This window comes from Myotis yumanensis, unplaced genomic scaffold, assembly GCF_028538775.1.
Source record: "Myotis yumanensis isolate MYYU_CA2020_CCGP unplaced genomic scaffold, mMyoYum1.0.hap1 SCAF_12, whole genome shotgun sequence".
Taxonomy (NCBI): Eukaryota; Metazoa; Chordata; class Mammalia; order Chiroptera; family Vespertilionidae; genus Myotis; species Myotis yumanensis.
The window spans coordinates 11,443,162-11,463,135 of record NW_027223763.1 but is presented as its reverse complement, the minus strand read 5'-3'; the positions used below and the strand labels follow the sequence as shown (position 1 = coordinate 11,463,135).

Genomic DNA, 19,974 nt, shown 5'->3' with positions numbered 1-19,974 from the left:
CGCCTCTAAGTGCTGGCCCATGTAGACGCTCATGAGTGATTACTTATGCAAATGTTAAGATTAATAATAAAGGCAGCCACACTGAACCACTATTGCCTTCTCATCTCCCTCCCCCTGCCACATGGTTCCTCTGTCTGCAATATCATTTCATGCCCAACAAGCTCTTTCAGAGCCCTGTGTAGGTGAGCCTGCTATACACACTCCCCAACCACCGCATCCCCGCCCCAACTCTCTCCAGGAGGAAGGAGCCTGGTTGCATCCGGCTCCCATTTCCCCAGGGCCCCACAGGGCAGAGGCACCCAGCTACCCAGTGAGGCACCAGCCTGGCCTCTCCGGAGCTCTCGCCCCTCCCACGCTGCCCGCATGCACCCGTCCTACCTATGGCGTAGCCTTCAGGACACTGCAGTTTGAGGTTGCTGTTGAGCTGGTTCGGGGCCGAGCACTGGCCTTGCATCTCCCGGCAGAGGTGGAAGGAGCCGCTCCAGGTTCCGTCTTTCCGGCAGTGGATGACGTTGCTCCCCCGGCCCTGAGCACCACGGAAACACAGTCAGACCAAGACACCACCCTCCACCGAAGCTTCTCAAGGAAAAAAGGAAACCAGAGCAATTTGTTAGCACTGGTGGCACCGACTGCATTGGTAATACCTCCACTGGTAATACCTCCATTCTACAGACGGGGAAACTGAGGAGGGCTCAGTGTGGGCCCTTTCTGCAAATCCCTTTCCATGTCTGAACTGGCCAAAGCTTCTCAGAGAGCCTAACTCCCAGGCTCCCTAAGTCCTGGCTCAGTGTCCCTGCAGAGATTTCAATCAGAGAGATTTGTTTTGTTGGTTGTTTTTATTAACTGAGAAGGCAGGGGCCCCAGTGCACCCCAGCCCATACGATGAGTGAGAGCATGGGCCCGGGACTGTTTGTGAGGAGGCAGGGACACACCAGAGCTTGCTTCCTCTCAGGCAGTGAGAGAACACCCCATGCCAGGCCTCTGCCATTTGCTTGCGGCGCTGCCTGGGCCCAGCTGGGAAGCTTTCTCTTGCCCCTCCCTCCCTCCCTCCCTCCCTCCCTCTCTCCCTCCCTCCCTCTCTCCCTCCCTCCTTCCTTCCTTCCTTCCCTCCCACCCTCCCTCCCTTCCTTCCCTCCCTCCCTTCCTTCCCCCCCTTCTCTCCCTCCCTTCCCTCCCTCCTTCCTTCCTTCTTTCCTCATCATCCATTCCATTCATTCCAGCAATGAAGGTACCAAGAAGCTGGCATGGGGATGCTTTGACCTGTGCCCTCCCTAGAGTCTTTAAAATAAACAATACTCAGTTCCTCCATCTTCTGCACCGCGGAGGCAAACGCAGCTTGCAGACACAGGCCTTCCTGCAAACCCCGTTCTGTGTCCAAGGTTCTAACGGGAGTCCAGCTCTGTAGAAACCTCAGAACTGCCTCTGAATTCAAGGACCACCTCTTAGTGCCCATTCTGTTCCCAGCTCTGTGGGGCCCAAAAGTAAAGCGAGCCAGTATCTGGTCCCACTGAGCCGGGGAAGAAAAGACAGTGGTGTGAGCAGCCAGCCATGTCAGTGTGACTGTGCTCGGTCACAGTGCTGTGAGTACACGGGGACAATCACCAGTTGTGCAAGGGTAAGCAGGGAAGGCTTCATAGAGGAGGTGATATATGGAAATAAGTCTTTAAGGATGCATAAAATCACAGGCAGCACAGGGATGGGAGGACATTTCTAGAAGGCTAAAGGCCATGTGCAAATGCAAGGACGTATATTTAGCAGCAGAGAGTCCCTACCCCACCCCCACCAGCCTTGTGACCCAAGAAAGAAAATGGGGGAAGATTGAGCTGGTAAGGCCAATAAGGTGTGAGGCCTTAAATGTCAGCTTATGTTTGGACTCCACCCCATGGAAACAGAGAACCGTGGGTGGTTTCTGCCCAGGGGTCCATCTGCCTGAGAACAAGCTATGTATCCTCTCCCTCTTTCAAGGTCATGAGGAGAGAAAGTACATGAGGTAGAGGTGCTAATCATGCTCACCAGGGCACCAACCTGTGGAACGGCCCGTGTCCAACCCCAGAGCGCCCCAGCCTTAACTCTCCTCATTCTCCTGCTCCTTGCTCCCTGCAGCACCATCACCAACCTTGAACTTTCGTTTAAATTGACTGCATTACTGTAAGCTGAATCACACGGCCATGCTCTGTGCTCACTGCCCCTTCTGTCTGCTGTTTCCTATCCCCTCCTGCCCACAATCATCATCTGGCACAAGCCATTGTCTTAATGCCTCCTGATTGTGCAGAGCACACTGCCTTACGGTCTCTGACACGCATCACCCGTTGTGCCTAGATGATGAGCTCCCCAAGGTCTAGGAAGGTGCCCTATTCACCTGTGCAGCCGCAGGGCCTTCTGCAACCTTTAATAGGTCCTGGCCATTCCATTCACTCATTCATCACTCAAAGGATATTTCTTCTATTCACTCAAGACCTGTTTGTTAACAAAAGGTGGAGTGAATAGGTAGAGTTATGGAATGAACTTGGCTATTAAATGAAGAAAAATCAACACATGGATGAGGAAATCAATGAGTAGGTGAGTGAATGAAGAAATGAGGGGATGAATGAATGAGTGCATGCCAAGGAAACAAATAAAATCTTTGGAAGGGCTAATACAGGCTGAAGCTCCCATCTGGGAAAACAGCTGCAAGGAGACAAGATTCAGAAGAGAAAGGGGGGCCCTCTCTGGGCCTCTCCTGGGCCAGCACGAGGAGGGGCCAATGGCGTTGGGAATCTCTGTGTCCGTGGGTGAAGGGTGGCCCATCCCCACCATGTAGCCCCGGGCCGACTTACACAGTCCACCCAGAGATGTTCTGTGTGAGCTCAGGGGAAGTTTAAGAGGCTTCCAGAGAACCCCAACTCTCCCTCCCAGAGCCCCAGGCTCCGGGCCCCATGATTCTGCTGGGCCCCCAGGGGAGTAGGAAATTGACCCCAATTTCCTGGAGCCTTGGCCCGAGGCTATGATGCACTTGGCCTCCAGCCCCTGCAGGGCTGCAGACCTCAGCACTACGTGGGCCAGAGCTGGCTGGGGAGCTCAGTTTGCAACAGAGAATGTATCAGAACTCGCTGGAATCTGCTCGGGGAATTTCAAACTGGGAAGGCTCCACCATAAAAGGCGGGAGCATGAAGGCACTGGTCTTGCTGCCTCCAGTCTCTCTCTCCTGCCCAGCTCATCTGGCACGCTGTGCTGCTGACTAAATCTGCTTTAAGAAGACTCCTTCTGCTAAGATGCCTTCGCCTTCCACACCGGACATGCTCCCAGGCTGGCAGTCCCGGGTTTCCACGGCAGAACCCAGACAACAGGTCCAGCCCCACTTCTTGCTACGTGCATGTCCTTCCTTCTGGTCTCCTGGTCGCCTGGCCCCTCCAGCACACTTCTCTTGCTTCCTACCACCACACCTTTGATGCGCCCTCTGCACAGCAGACTTTCTGGAGCCTCTCTGGATGTTCAAACCCTCCTCTAGGACTAGATCTTGGGGCACTCAGGGCTTGCCTACCACCTGCTGAAGATCCTCGGAGTAGGTCCTTGATGTGAGTTGGACCGCAGAAGACCTGACTGTGCATCCAATATGGAAGACCAGAGACCACTGGAGCACCTGGCTCTGAATGCACCATTTTTCACACTAAGGTGAAATCCTCAAGAGGGTTAAGCGTCCCTCAGCAAGTCTGCCTCTCTGAGCCAGCGTATATATCTGCAAGAAAAAGCATTGCATCCTGGCCAGTGTGGCTCAGTGATTACAGCATCAGCCACAGACCAGTCCTAGGTTTGATTCCTGGTCAAGGGCACATACCTGGGTTGCAGGGCCACAGATAAGGAGACAGAGAAGCAGCAATGATGAGAGAGAATCATTGATTGGCTGCTTCCTGTATGCCACACACTGGGGATGGAATCCCCAACCCGGGCATGTGCCCCTGACCAGGAATTGAACTGTGACCTCCTGGTTCATAGGTTGACACAACCACTGAGCCATGCCGGCTGGGCAGCCTAAGTGAAGCTTTTAGAGCTTGGCACACAATTCAGGCTAAGAGTTAGCTAAGACTCTTAACCACTCTGCTATACTGTCTCTAAGGGTACTTCAGAATCAACCAACCATCACTCATGTTTTAGAAATGCCAGCAGCAAGAATGGAGAAGTGATGTGGCCAGTCCTGTAGATGCCAATGCTGGGGCGAGGTCTCTTGACTGTGTGTGTCTGTGAATTTACCAGCGTGGAGAGGAGAGGAAAGGGAGGGGAGGGAGATGGAGAATTAAACTTCTTCTATTTAGTAGAAATACAAATAAAATAATTGCAGAGAGAAATGTGGCTGCATCAGGGCAAGGCAGAACCAGGAAGTGCAGTGCAGGATTGAAATAGTTAAGCTCTGGAGGCAGCCTGTGCTGCCCACAGGAACCCCAGTTCTATCACATCCAGGTTGTATAAAGTCAGGCAAAGCACCTGACCTCACTGAACCCCAGGTCCCTGGTCTGTGAAATGGGACAGCAATGCCAGATGTCATGGGGCTTAAACGCAGTCGTCTCTCTAAGCCAGTGGTTCTCAACCTTGGCTGCACATTAGAATCACCTGGGAACCTTTTTAAAATCCTGATTTCTGGGCCTTATCCTCTGGAAATTTTGTTTCTTTGTTACTAATGTTGTGGCCCCACCCCTAACAGTGACAACATGTCCTACAGGTGGCGGAGAGCTACAGGAGAGGGCAGGGAACAATTTGTTATGGGGTGGGGCCACAACATTAGTAACAAAGAAACAATTTCTGGAGGATGAGGCCCAGAAATCAGGATTTTAAAAAGATTCCCAGGTGATTCTAATGTGCAGCCAAGGTTGAGAACCACTGCAAGTATTAGCCCAGCAACTGGTGTGGAGCAGATGCTCAATAAATTGCAGCTGCTGTTAATTACTGGTCTCTGTTCCCAGTCACGTGTATTCACTTCCTGCAAGCGAGGTGCAGCCTGGGCAGGAAAACGTGGCTTGTGTGATGACTTGGTTAGGAGATCTGAGGCTTTAAGACCTGATTCAGCCGATAACCTGCTGGGTGACTTGCCTAAGTCCCTTCTGCTCTCTGAGCTCCAGTGGTACCATTGATAGAATAAGTGGATGGAATGGGAGAAACTCTGAGATCCCGCCCACTGCTCACATCACATGGGTGATGTTTCCGACTTCCTCCAGGAAGCCCGGGTGTGTGGGCAAGCACTGGACGACCCTGAGACTGGACGTGGCCCCTGCCTGCGGGGGCACTGTACCCAAGAGCTATGCTGTGTCCACAGCAGAACCCGTCAAGGCAGTGGCACGCCACTGGTGGCAGAAAGGCTTCTACAGCCCCCCTCTGCGACCCACGGGAGGAACCGAGGGCATGTGGATCCCACTCCCATGCGCCCTCTCTTGCCCCTGCTGAGTTGCCGAAAACCACCATCAAGTAATAACTTTGTACACAAAATCCCTTCAGGCTTTTCCTCCCCTGCACCTCCCAGAGACCCCGTCCCCACGCCGAGATGGCCCACGCCCCGAATTACCTACAAACAACAACTGAGCCTGAATCCTCACCTCAGACAGCTCAGGAGCACCTGCTCGGGATTAGTGCTGAGACGATTAGGCTTCTCGCCAGTCCCCTGGGGACGAACCCACGGACCCTGCCTTTGCTACCTGACTGCCCTGGCAACCTCTGGGCCGAGCATCGGTCAACACTACCGCCTCTCGCAAGCACCGAGCCTCCTAACCTTCCTTCCTCATCTGGCCAATGGGCATCTTGTGTCTTTTTCAAAGGTTTAGAGTGAGTTGTCAAAATAAGAGAAATCCTGCAACACTGGTTTGGCATCCAGGGAACACTTAACAACGAGAAAGCTGTTATTAGGAAGGTTCTTTGTCTTGGTTTACAAAGATTCATTCTAGAACAAACGGTCCAATAGGGTAGCCACTACACAAGTGTGGGCTGTTTACATTTAAAACTATATACGACGTCATATTTCGTTGCTCAGTCACATTTCAGTGCTCCACAGCCACACGTGGCTAGTGGCCACCATACTGCCCAGCGCGGCTATGAGCGTTCACCATCACAGTGTGGCCAGGCAGCGCTGGTCTAGAGGATCCATATCGTCTACAGATTTATTGAGCGAGAGGTCAGGTCTCCCTGTGGTTCCACTGATCTCCCCCTCCCACCCCCCACACACCCTGGCCTCACGCATGCTGGACGCTCCGTCTCTGACTTTCTGGGGTAACTTTGCAGCCATTGCCTTTGTGTTTAGCTCCTGCAAGAGCCCACTTGGAGCATCGGGAATCATCCTCACTAGACGTGACCTCACAGGTGGTCTGGTTCACTTGCACCACACCCAGGGCTGCTGGGTAGGGGCCACAGGTGTGCGGCACCATTTCAGGGGATACTTGTAGACATACACTGCTTTCATGGACCCCACCCGCATGTTGTGTCTGAGGAAACTGAAGCTTAGCGAGTTAAATAACTTGCCCAAGCCACCCCGCTAGTAAAGTGGTGGAGCCAGGATCCAAACTCTGACACCAGGCCTGGCATCATCCTGGCTCCCAATGAACCAACCAAGTGGAGGGTTTACTTGTTAATTTGCTCTTGTAGCAGTGGGAGAGCGAACACGCATCTCCCCTACGACAGCCCCCATCCTCTCCGCCAGGGTCTGAACTCGTTTGGAAGGCCAAGAATTCCTGCTCGTACAAGCTATTGGGTTTAAGATGCTCCGGGCCGTATGTTTCTGCGCGTTTACAGGCAGCAAGAGGGGATCTGAGGTGAATACTAGATTTGGCTCCCAGTCCCCGGGGCTGAGGGCAGAGGAAATTCATTTGCAGTACAAACCAGAAACGTCAATTGTATTAGGAGCCCATTTGGCAGGCGCTCCCTCATTCTTTGAGCCGACAAGCCATACCCTGCTCCTTTGCGTCTAGCCTCTCCGCCTGCTGCCAAACTGAACTGCTTGAGTCGTCTGATACATCTACATTTCTCTCTCCTTTAAGTACAAACTGGCCATGAAAGGTACTTGGCAAGCCCCAGGCAGACTGGGTTTCAGTTTGATAACATGACCGTGGCCAGAATATTATTTGGCTCAGTAGTCGGGGTAACGGTCAGCAACAGTTTTATGTAAGGGAGCGAGAGGGAAGTTGATCGGCCTGCGTGAGGCCGTGGTAATCTCTGGCCTTAGCCTGTGCCAGCCCCGGCTTCTGCTTCCCTGGAAGTCAAGGATGGGAACCACTCGGCACACACATCCCTCAGTGGACACTACCAAGGATCTTCAGGGAGTGCCTACTCAATTCAGTCCGTCCACAGTTGGGGGGACCTGGGTTCTGATTCTGACTCTACTGACCCCCGCCGTGTCACCTTGGGTGGTTGAGTGACTTCTCTGAGTCTCAGTTCTCTGAACTGGAAAATGAGGTGATTGGCCTGGATGTTCCCAGCAGCTCTCTGCTCTGCCCTGTCATTTCCCAAGCCCCTACTAGGTGCCTGGCACTGTCCCCAGTGCTGAAAACATTTCCCAGCCTGGGGTGGGAGGTGGGGCGGGGAGGTGAGGTGGGAGCATAACATGGATTTCAGTGCAGTGTGTCCAGTGCTGTGAAGGAGGACCCTGAGAAGGGCATTGAGCCCAGCAGTGCGAGGGACATCAAGGCAGGGTCCCTGGAGGAGGGGGTCCTGAGCTGAATCGTCGAAGGTAGTTAGTGAGGCAGCTGGAAAGGGTGAGAGATGGCGGAGGGGAGGTCATTCTTACTGGTGATAGAGGAAAGGTCTTGAATGCCACCCTGAGGAGTTAGGGTTGAATCCTGAGGGAAATGGGAGTTGCTGGTTCACCAGCCTTTAAGCAGGGGAGCCGTCATGATCAGATTTATGCTCCAAACAAACCACTCTGTCTGAAATGTGGAGGAACCGTGGAGAGGCCAGGGCACAGGCACAGGGAGGTAACCAGGGAGCTTCCTGGTGGCCCAGGAAAGAGGTGGTGGTGGCCTACGTTATGGTGGAGGCACTGGAGATAGAGGAGGACTTAGGATGTCTTGGAGGGAGAATGGGTTGGGCTTGGTAATGGCTTGGCGGAGGGGAGGATGGTGGTTTGGCAGTGCCTGGTATTTGGTGGCCAACAATAAAGACTCGTGAGGACCGGCTGGAGGTGGAACCTGCACTGGGCCCAGGTGGCAGGACACTGGTCTCACCTGGATGAATACCCTTGCACGCCTGGGAGACGCGGGGCTTGAGGTTCGGCCCTAACAGGTTGGGTCTATGAAGGTGGAATTCCTTATAGACTTCGGTCTTCTTTGGAGCTAGCTTGGCCTCTCATTTCTTTCCCATTCTTGACTCCCTACCTGTCTTCCTGGGGGGTGTAGGGGAGGTATGTGGAAGGATTAAGGGCAATTAATTCACAGAACTCCAGCAGAGGCCAGCAGGCTGTTGGACTTCCTCTCGATTACAAGTGGACTAAATAAAATCCAATCCCTGCCATCTCCTTCTCTTCTTTTTTCTGAAGTTTTCTCAAAACTGCACCTTTAGTCTAAATATGGTTCCCTTTCTCTTTATGCTTGAAGAGTCTTCTGACTTTAAATACTTCAGGGACCAATGTCATGATGATGGTGGCAGACAGTTGGCCAAACAGCCTTGGTCACTCCTATTAGAGTCACTTCACTTTGATCAAATTCATACGCTGGGATTGCATATATGATTTCCTTCGTCAGGGTTCCAATACTAAAGTATTTTCAGAGCTAAGGATCTCAGAACAAATACAATATGGCATTGCAGGGAAGAAAACAAGGCTCAGAGAGGTTACAGAGAGCATTCGAATCCAATTTCTTAACCTCTGCACTGGTGATGCTGCTACTGCACACACCTGGCATCTGGACAGAGTCCCCTGGAGGAAGTGGTTCTTGAACTACAGGCTGGTTTTGAGTAAGCAGACAGGAGGTGGACCCGAGTATTGATCTTAAGGTCAAGGAGTCTTACCTGGGCGGCATCGCTGTCTTCACACCTGATCCGACACTCGCTGTTGAACTGGAAGCCGTCTGTGCACTGGTAGAGCCCGTGGAACTTCGGTGGAGGCGGGTCACATGTCACAGGAACACAGGCTCCCGCCTGCCAGCTGCCGTCTTGGGTGCACTGAGTCTTGAAGGCGCGCCTTCAGGGAAGAGATAAAAGAAGAGGCATCTCAAGGACCAAATCGCTAGAGCCATGCTCTACCCAAACTCCCAGGTGTCTCTGAGGCCAGCTACGTTTCCACTCCTGGTTCCCTACCTGTCCTGTGGGCTTGAGAGGGGGCGTGTGTAGGGATTAAGGAAAATTCATCCATAGAACTCCTTTAACAGGAATGAGCTGGAGTTTCAGATTTTGTCATAGATACATATGAACTGAAATAAAATCCAAGCCCGGCTGGGTGGTTTAGTTGCTTGGCATATTGTCCCTTGCACCAAAAGGTCATGGGTTCAATTCCCAGTCAGGGCACATGCCTAGGTGGTGAGTTTGATCTTCATTGGGGCACATATGAGAGGTAACTGATCTATGTTTCTCTCTCTTCACACCCACCACCCGTCTCAAATCAATGAAAAAAGCATATCCTCTGGTGAGGATTAAAAAAAAATTAAAATTAAAATTAAAATTAAAATTAAAATTAGTTTAAAAAAAGGAAAAGAAAATCCAAGCCTTACTAGTCCCCGTCTCCTCCCTTCCTTCCCGAGCTCTCTGATTGGTGCTGCCACTGATGACGTTAAACCCACCATTTATTGAACAATTACTATGTGCCAGACATGTGGCAAGCACTTTACATACACATCCTCATTTATTCTGCCCACCATCCTATGGGGAACTCTTATTATCGCCTTCATCTTCTTGTTGAAAAATAGAGGCCCAGAGAAGGGAAGTCACTTGCATGAAGTCACACAGCCAGTAGGCAGGTATTCACAATGTCCTTCAAGATTCCCATAACACAGAAGGGGTTTTGCCTCCAGCAAAGAAAGGAACCCTTGCTTCTAATCAGACAGCAGACTCAGCTCTGCTGCTCCCCAGAACCTGCCCCACTTACTTCTTTGACTTCCGAGAGGCGCCGGGCACATGGTATCCAGGCTTGCACTTGTACTTGCAGAAAGAGCCCACCTTGTGCTTGTTCTCTCGGCACCTGGCGGTCTGTAGGTCTGCATTGGGCACCGGGGGCGGAGCCAGACACATGAGCTCGCACAGGGCCTCCGGGAAGGACCACAGCCCATCCTCCATGCAGGTCAGGAGGCTGTTGTTGCCTGGAAACAACAGACAGGCAGGGTTAGCCGATGGGGGTCTGACAGTCAAGCTAATTCATGGGCTGCCTGGACTTATGACAACGTGAAGAACCAGAGGGTCTTCCACGTGTAATGCCAGACCCTTACACTTACAACCGGGAACCTTGGGAGATGGAGAGAGCCGCTCAGAAGGAGCCCCGCTTGGGGGGTGACTTATCCGTGTCCACCGTGAATTGAGATTCAAAGCTCCTGACTGCCACTCCTGGACCTTTTTTCTGCACAGGAAAGAGACCTCCCCGCCGCTTTGCTTTGCCAGGTGGACCTCTGAGCCCAGGGTTGGAAGGCTTTGCCTCCTAATAACTGGCAGAGTAAGCTCCTGCCGAGTCTTCTGAGGGCTTTGACCCAGTGTGCCACGTGACCTTGAGCTGCGGCTCCGCACCGGGCCCTGCGCCCTGTTCATCCCGCTCCCCTTGTGCCTGGTAGTGACAGCATCATGGGATCTGAAGGTCTGACTCTCTCCGTCCCCAATGTTCCTGATGTTCTGCCAGAGCAGGCGGGAGAGCAGCACACCCCCCGCAGCCCGTGCCAGCTCTGCCTGCCGTGCTTACGGCCACCCGGAAGCTGGCCGGATGAAGATGTTGCAAATAAAAGTGAAACCGGGGAGTCCAGCATCTCCCTGCCAGGTCGTATATTATCAGCACAGCCTGCCCCAAGCCTCCTCAGGACAATTAGAGATGGACCCAGCACTTGGGTTTCTCAATCACACTCTCCTCCTCTGGGGTATTACTGAACAGTGTTGACAGCAGGGCGGGGAGCACCGAGGCTCTGGGATTTGGAGGTCGGAAGGTCTGATCTGAAGGGGGGAGGGCGGAGTGACAGGGTCTGAGCTGAGGTTACTACGTGCCGACCGCTCTGATGTGTAATCTCCTGTGTTCTTAAGCACTGCTCCTAGTCTGACACTTCCTATTTGGAAACAGAGACTCGGAGAGGGAAGTGACCTAAGTAAGTTCTCACAGTTAGTGAAACTGCCCTTCAAAACCAATGTTGTGTCACTACAAGATGGTTATTGTTTTTAATGGGAAGTTGGCCCTATACGCTCAGCAGAGCCCTTATTAGCTATTCTGAGAGGCAAACCCCAATGTCCCATCTACAGAGAGAAAACAATTGCTCCTGCCCTTCCTGGTGATGAGAAGATACAATGAAACAACATTTATGAAAAGTGTCCAGAAAATGGTATCAAACTCCTTATTTCCTCCCTCCCTCCCTCCCTTTTCTCCCTCCTAACCCTCTGCCTGCATTAGATCTGAAAGGACTCTGTGAATTGCACAGAAGCTTTCATTTATTCAATAAGCATCTACATAGTGCTCACTATATGCCAGCTACCAACAGAGCAGTGGACACAACTTAAAAAAGAAGCCTCAAACCCTGCCCTCTGGGAGCTTATACTCTCCTTGGATGGGGAGGAACACCGTAAGTTATACCAGAAGTAACTTTTCTGGTGTGATGAAAGCATTGAGCCCTATGAGAGAAAGCAAGCAGGGAGGAGGAAGAGAGAGTCCTGTGCAATTGTATGCAGGCTCCTCTGCTCCCCTCCTTCCTGTCATTGTCAGTGTGAATCATCTGGTGAGCACAGATAATTTAGTGTCTGTAAACCCCAGAGGACCCCACGTCGATAAACTGTGATGCTGCAAAAACAAACCACAGCTTTTTCTACATTAACTAAAAGGCATGAGGGGTATGGAAGGAGGATTCATTGGGCTTCCTGCATTGCCTCTGTGCTTGGGGCTGTGGTGTGGGGTGCCCACACATAGCAAAAGCTTGGGAGGAAGAGGTGTTATCAAAGATCTGCGGAGAGCACCCTCTCTGTATTCCCCAAGGAGGATAAAATATCTGTGAAGAAAGTGTTGGGACTCTTAACAGTATCCCACATCTGCTATGCAAATCAAAATTGTGAAATGGATGGTGTGGTTCCTTTGTGGCCAAGATAACACAAAACTGCAAAATGTTAATCAGAAGAGAAAAAATGCAAACCAGGAATGTGAATTCTGGGACAGGGTAAACAGGCGTTAACTCTGCACCATGGTCAAAGGAAGAAGCCCACTAAAGCAGGGCCTGGTGATTCAGGACCATGGACATGCCCCCACCCACATCAAACACAGCCCAGGAGAGGCAGACACGGGGCTGTGCGGCATTGGTGTTTCCATGCTCAGCTGCGGCCGCTCCTGTGCATGTGGCTTTGAAAAAAGTAGGGTATGACACAGGCTGCACATGCCCTGCCTGCATCCCTGGGCCCTGACCTCTCTACTTTGAAGGGTGTTTACTGTACCTGTATCTATGCAGAGGCCCTTTCTCATGGGCATGGGTGGGTGTTCTGCCTGCACGCAGGGCAAGTTCACAGTCCTAAGGTGTCAAGGACCCTGTAAGTAGCACTCAACCAGGGATGGAGGTGGTGGATTCACAGGCTGGCTTCCAGAGCTGCAGAGGGAATATTCTACCCTCGCTCCTCAGAACGATGAGCGCTGGCTGCCCACAGCAGTAACTGGCTTCAGAAGAGACCCCTGATGCTACCCTCACTTCCACACCTCCCTTTCTCCTTCCCCTGCCTGAGATCCCTAGGGCAACACTAGCTGAAAAACACTGGGTGAAGACACTGGGTGAAGACACTGCGTGAAGGACACTGGGTAAAGGACACTGCGTGAAGGACGCTGTGTGAAGGACACTGGGTGAAGGACACTGTGTGAAGGACACTGGGTAAAGGACACTGTGAAGGACACTGGGTGAAGGACACTGTGTGAAGGACACTGGGTAAAGGACACTGTGAAGGACACTGCATGAAGGGCACTGCGTGAAGGTCACTGGGTGAAGGACACTGTGTGAAGGACACTGTGTGAAGCCTGGCTTTCCCTGCAGGGGGAAGAGTGCTGATGTCAGAGATTGGCTTCCAAACACTTCTGTGACCCTGACCTTCCTCTGTTCATCATTTAAAGTCAAGAGGATAGAAATTTGCTTGGCCTATCTACAAATGTGCCTGAGGAAGTTTCAATCTCTAATGAGTATTAAAGTAATTATAAACAGTGTCAAAGGCGATGTGTTTTTATTATTTTACTAGAGGCCTGGTGCACAAAAATTTGTGCACTCGGGGGGGGGGGGGGGAGGGGTCCCTCAGCCTGGCCTGTGCCCTCTCACAGTCTGGGACCCCTCGGGGGATGACCACCTGCTGGCTTAGGCCTGCTCCCCAGGGGATTGGGCCTAAGCTGGCAATCAGACATCCCTCTGGCAGCCCAGCAGCCCTCGGGGGATGTCCACTTGCCAGTGGGGAGCAGACCTAAGCTGCAGTCGGACATCCTTAGCACTGCTGAGGAGGCAGGAGAGGCTCCCACCACCACCGCTGTACTGGCAGCCATCAGCCTGGCTTGTGGCTGAGTAGAGCTCCCCCATGTGGGAGCGCACTGACCACCAGAGGGCAGCTCCTGCATTGAGCGTCTGCCCCCTGTGGTGGTCAGTGTGTGTCATAGTGACCAGTCATTCCCAGTCTTTCTGCTGTTAGGGTCAGTGTGCATATTACCCTTTTATTATATAGGATAGAGGCCTGGTGCACGGGTGGGGGCCGGCTTGTTTGCCCTGAAGGGTGTCCCAGATCAGGGTGGGGGTCCCGCTTGGGTGCCTGGCCAGCCTGGGTAAGGGGCTGAGGGCCGTTTTCAGGCTGGCCGGCAACTGAAGCTCCCAGCCTCTCCTTTTTTTCTTTCTTTTTTTTATTCTGGGATTTATTTACCTTCTATAATTGAAACTTTGTTGCCGTCACTGGAACTGAGAGCTGGCTCTGTGGCCACGGCCGGCTGAAAACAGGTATCTGGGGTTTAGCTTCTATAATTGAAACTTTGTTGCTTTCGGAGCTTAGAGCTGGGCCGCGGCAGGCGGGGAACCTTGGTTTCCTCCATCACTGGAGCAAGCAAACCTCCTGCTCGCTTCAGCTGTGTGGTGGTTAATTTGCATATCTTGCTGATTAGCCAATGGGAAGCATAGTGAAGGTACGGTCAATTACCCTTTTTGTCTTTTATTAGATAGGATTAAAAAGAATATGCAGAAGACCAAATCTCTCTGGAAGTGCCTTTGAGATTAAAATTAACCTAGAGCATATTCAAGGAAGGAGGGCTGGGAGATCCAAGGTCAGGTTCATGGTACATACATGGTGTTGGTACGGCCCATCCTAAGGGCAGGGAATACACCCTCTTCATTCTTTTATTTCTGGAACATAGCTAGTGCCAAGCACACAGTAGGTCTTCAATCTCCATTGGTTAAGTGCATGAAGTATTATGAATCTACCTGTGACCTTGAACTAGTCAACTAACCTATTTGGCCCTAGACCACTGCTTCTTTGAATTCTTACCCAGCTCGAACATTTTAGGATGTGAAAGGCCATATACTGGCTACTGTATTGTTTTGAGAAAACTGCAGCTAGTGAGGACAAATAAACATGCAGTCAGCTGTGTTAGCCAAAGGCTGGTGCTGGTGGCATTGGGAAGAGATTGTTTTATTTTTCTTGGTAAGAAACAGAAGTCACAGTAGAAGCAGCAGAAGAAGGACAAAGAGCACAGTCGTGGTGTGGACCCACGACACCCTCGACTCTGCTCTCTTCAGAATACTAGGGTGATTAAAATTAAACATCTTAGGAAGTGTAGGAAAGTTCCTCTTAAGAGGTGACCTGGATTGTGGGAAGGTGCCAGATGAGAACCATGGGATAAAGCTGAACCCTCCAAAGCCTGGCTATCTGCTTCAGAAAAAGATGGAAGGGTCTTTGCCCGAGAAAGGAGAGAGAATTTGGAATTCCTAGAGGGAGGGAAGCTGTGGCAGGATTCTGAAGGGAGAGGGCAAGGCGTGGATCAAAGAGCTGAGAGCAGGCGAGAAGGTTAATGCTGGGCACTGTAGGGCGTGGCCAGTCTCCCTGTCCAACCAACTCAGTCCCGTCAAGGTGCTCGATGGTATCATGGGGTATCTTACAGAAACTGGTGGATAGACCAACTTTTAAATCTGAGGTTAGAGAGGCAAAACTGGGATAGAAAAGGCAACAAGAGCCAGAACAGAAAGCAAGTCTTTTAAAAAGAGTTTTGTAGGATAAGGGCACGCTCACTGTAGACACCCCACTCCATAGTCAGTTTCAAGTGTACCCAACCTAGTTGAGTTGAGGTGATGTAAATTATGTTGCAGTTTTAGCCATTCCATAAAGCACTCATGATTTTGATTTTGAAGTTTTGTGTTTTTTTAACTTGAGAATATTTTTCCCCTCATGCATTTCTGTAGGTTCTGTGAGTATGATACTGTCTGTCTAGTGTTAATTGGATAAAGGTAGGACCTTGGCACAGTGATTCTAAGGTGTGGGCTCCTGGGATAGGTGGCACACATCTTGAAGAGAGCTTGGAATCTCAGTGAACGGCAAGAAAAATTCACCTGGAACATAAGGGGCAAGTGGGTGTGTGGTGCTACCTGTGTCACACAGATTCCCAGGTGCACTTGGCTGCTTGTCCTGGGTGGTAGCTGTGCTTCCCGGGACACTCACCTCCAGGTCCTGGGAGAAGCAAGGAGGGTGGAGCCTGTTGTCCAGCTGTCAGGACTCAGTCCCCCGGGACAGAGAGGAGAGGGGGCAGCCTCTGCACAAGTCCTCACAAGGGTGACTCTTGGAGAAGATGAGTATTTCCCAAGCACGTTCTCTGCTCTGGCATTTTATACCTGCTACCTCTTTCACTCCCCAACCTGGCCCTTTGCTGGGCACTCTTTAGCCTATTTTACAAATGAGGGTATTGAGCTGAGCAATGGGAAACTGCTCACCTAAGATCAAACAATTGGAACAGAACCCCCTAGAATCCTGGTCCATTTAATTCTAAAGCCAATGCTCTCTTTGCTTTAACTATATTGCAGGGAAAGGAACAACAAATGGAGGGAGGGAAGAAAGGGAAGCAAACAAAATAATGGGGGGAAGTTGATCAGATCAACTCTTTACCCCATGAGACATGAGCAAGCTAAAGAGAGAGATGGCAGGGCCTCTGCCTGGCCTTGCTGCCAGCAGCTCCAAGCAGAGGGTCACCCCTGGAGTTTCAGCACCAGCTGATGCTAAGTGACCATGGGTCCTAGTGGGTCAGTGTGGCCACTGGGGAGATGCTTCTCTGCATTCTGAAGGGAAGGGCAAAGTCGGGATCCACCACGATCAACACAATGGCCTTTCTGGGGCCTCATGTGCACAGCACAGCCCCTGCCCCTCCCATGTCAGCACAGACGCAACAGCAGGTGGGTCTGAATCCCTTTGATGAAGAATTATCATTAGCCACAATGAGGGATATAATGATCAATGACCAGCGGTTCTCAACCTGTGGGTCGAGACCCTTTTGGGGGTCGAATGACCCTTTCACAGAGGTCGCCTAAGACCATCGGAAAACACATATATAATTACATATTGTTTTTGTGATTAATCACTATGCTTTCATTATGTTCAATTTGTAACAATGAAATTGGGGGTCACCACAACGTGAGGAACTGTATTAAAGGGTCGTGGCATTAGGAAGGTTGAGAACCACTAATCAATGACAATGTATGCACCTCCCATCCCCAGGAGCCTCTGATTGACATGTGTGATTTCCCAGCCGGAAGTTAGGAATCTACCCCACATCTGGGCAAATGGGGCCAAGAGAAGGGCTCAGGCAGCCTGAATGACAGAGGTTTACCATTTCTACTGGTCTTGTCACCTTTCTCAGGTCAAATCTTCTTAGTACTCAAAAGAACTGTCTATAGCTTTTTGATTCAAGTCTTCTTGGGTTAAAAATGAGGGGACCTAAGGAATTCATCTTCAAAACGTTCCCTGCTTTTCATTTGGGGCAGTTTAGTGAGAATGCTGTGTCTTTCATTCATGCTTAAATATTTTCTGTGGTGTTACCGTCATCAATTCATCCAGCCATCCACTCAATGTACTTTATGGAGTCTCACTGTGTACAGGCCCTGGGTTCGCTGACAGCAATGCTCAAAGGAATTACACACATGGCCACTGCCTTCCAAGCACTCAAGTCCACTAGTCTTTTGAAGCTAGGTATCCCCTTGAAAATTTGGGGAAACGATTGACCCTCTCTGATCGTCAAAATGCCTGAGACTTAATAGTACACATTATATCTAAGTTTAAGAGAATTTATAGATCTCCCTCCAAGCCCTCATACCCCACAGAAGTCTACTCTCGCACCCTCTACAGATGGATCCCAAATGGCCTCTGATAAAGGGGCAATGTTTCCTCCAATAAACCAAGCAAAGGAGAGGGTCCTGGCCCCTCGGAGGACTGGGTACAATGTCAAATCCAACACTCGGCTGGAAGCCAAGAGCATGTATCCTAATAATGCGGCTAACCTGCTCTGTGATTTTGCACAAATTCCTTCCTTCCTCTCGCTGGACCTCAGTTTCCCATCTTCCCAATCATCGGTTATTCCTATGAGCTCGAAGAGCCCTTTTAATCCTAGGACACCCAGCCTCTCACTCCTTCCAAACATGGCCTCTTCTTCAGGTTGCCTGATGATGTCTTATCCAGCCCAGAAGAGGCCAGTAATCGCCTCCTCCTGCACCCGCTCCTCTCCCCAGCCGGCCTTTCCTAAGGGTGGCAGTTGGCTCTGGAGAAAGATGAGACCTGGGCTCCAAAGTGAATCCCGCCATAAATGAGGTGGCCTTGGACAATTTCCTCCTCTGTGACAGTGGGAATAGTACTAATACTGACCTCTTAGGCTTACTGGGCCCTCACCATATCCAGAGCACTAGTCACATCCCTTCCAGATGTTACTCTCTGAATCATCTTTTCCTCCCTCTTTCCCTTTATTTTTACAAAACTTGCAAGATCTTAGAGGGGATTCCATTGCCATACTTGTCCACACCTTGATTTTCCCTTAACTGCCCAACAGGGATGTTTACATCAGTGCACTTGGTGGAGAGAAATCAGGAGATGGATAAAATCCACCCAAGGCCTGGTGTCTGAGACCCAGGAGGGGAGCCTGGAAGCAGAAGCGGCCACTGGGCTTCCCACCCAGGAAGCAGGGCGAGCCCAGCCAGAGGGCCTTCTGTACCTTTCAACTGCGCTGGGTGGCGACACTGGAAGGAGCATTTGCTGCCAAAGGTGGTGCCCTCGAGGCAGGAGAAGGAGGCAGCATAGACGTGATGTTGGTCCGGGACGCCACAGTCCACGGGCTCACACGCCACCTGCTTATTCCACTTGCCCTCGGTGCAGGTCACTGTGACGCTGGGTCCCGTCTGGAAGGCAGAGGTGAACACAGTGAGTGGTGGCAGAGGGCGTCCCAGATATGGGGACACACCCTTCTCTCAGGCAACAGCTCAGAGCCTTGTCAATCACCCCATGTTTACTGAGCATCTACTATGTGGCAGCACCGTTTTAAATGCTGGAGATCCAGCAGGGAGCATATTTAGCACCCAGTCAGCCTTTCCAGGTGGAGAGGAGCTGCGGGCCCAGCACCTGCACACACCTGGCTCTTGATCAGCTCGTCATCCCTCTGTATCTGGAGCACATAGCCCGTCCGGCAGCTCACAGTGCACTGGGCACCATGATAGCGGTCGCTGCTGGAGCAGTTGAGAGAGGCGTTCTCCACGGCCAGCTCTGGACAGTCAGTGGCCTCACATGCGAAGTGCACACAGCTGCAGAGGGAAGAAACCAGAAGGTCAGAGGGAGCTTCCCTGCAGGACCTGGGCACTGCAGCTGCAAGATAAAGGCCCATGGCCTACCTCTCTAAAATGTCAGGAGGCCGAGCCTAGGGAGAGGAGGAGGAGATGGAGGGGAGGAAGGAGCTGGCCTAGGTGAGGAAGACTCTGGAGGCAGTGGTCACGTATGGAAACAGACAAACCAGGGTTCAAATCTTTGAGAGCTTTATAAGTTATTATGCTTCCAACCTTGCAAAGCCTCAGTTTTCCCATCTATAAAATGGGGATCATTCCAGTATAGCAAGTATTCGCTGTGTTTCTTATCTGCCAGACACCGAGTTGAATGGAAGCCTCTTTATGTCTGATGGTAGTACTGACTCCCAAGGGTCGTTGTGAGAATTAGATTCCATGGTTCAGGGAAAGCACAGAGCAGAATTCCTGGCACCAAAAGCACTCAATAAATGGTAGCTAATGATAGCAGTACATCTGCGCTCTGTTCCCTAGAAGCTGCGTACCTTTGAGCAAGGTACATCACCTTTCTGATGTCCCTCCAGTGTATTCTCAGATTCGGCCAACCCACATGGCCATGAGACTCCACTGAGGTGTTGGACGGAGCAGCCCTGTATAACTGTACAGTGATTTATGAATTGTTGGGAAAGCTGTCCGGAGGTCATGCCTCGTGTCTTTTGCTGCTGCTGTTGCAACCTTCCTGCCAATTCCAATTCCCCCATTTCTCAGGTCCCCGGTACATGCATTTCCATAGGACACTTCACCTGTGTCCCAGGTGAGCTCCATGCAGGCATCCTGCTCCTTTCTCTAACCCCAAGGCGCCTGCCTCAGGCGCTGACAGCACAGGCCCTGGGCGCCCAGCAGTGTAGAACATGTGCTCATCCTTAAGGATGCAGACAGGAATGATGTGACATCCCTGTGCCTGGTGACCTTTCCCCTCCTGCTACAGCCCCGACAGGCAGGAACAGGAATGCCTAGTCCCTGATTGCTCACATACGTGAGCTCACTCCATCCTCACAACACCCCCATGAGCTCAGTGTTATTCATTTCACAGTCAGAAAAACCAGGGACCAGTGAG

The 19,974-nt window shown here is 51.4% G+C and overlaps 1 protein-coding gene across 1 annotated transcript in view; it reads right to left on the bottom strand.

Moving 5' to 3' along the window:
- PAPPA (pappalysin 1) overlaps window positions 1–19,974 on the bottom strand; it is a 222,900-nt gene that overhangs the window by 33,243 nt on the left and 169,683 nt on the right. The window contains exons 14-18 of the mRNA XM_070430787.1: window positions 18,716–18,884; window positions 18,302–18,485; window positions 10,028–10,238; window positions 8,956–9,127; window positions 379–526 (exon numbers count right to left, since the gene is read on the bottom strand). Coding sequence (XP_070286888.1) covers window positions 379–526; window positions 8,956–9,127; window positions 10,028–10,238; window positions 18,302–18,485; window positions 18,716–18,884 — 884 coding nt within the window. The remainder of the gene's footprint in view (window positions 1–378; window positions 527–8,955; window positions 9,128–10,027; window positions 10,239–18,301; window positions 18,486–18,715; window positions 18,885–19,974) is intronic.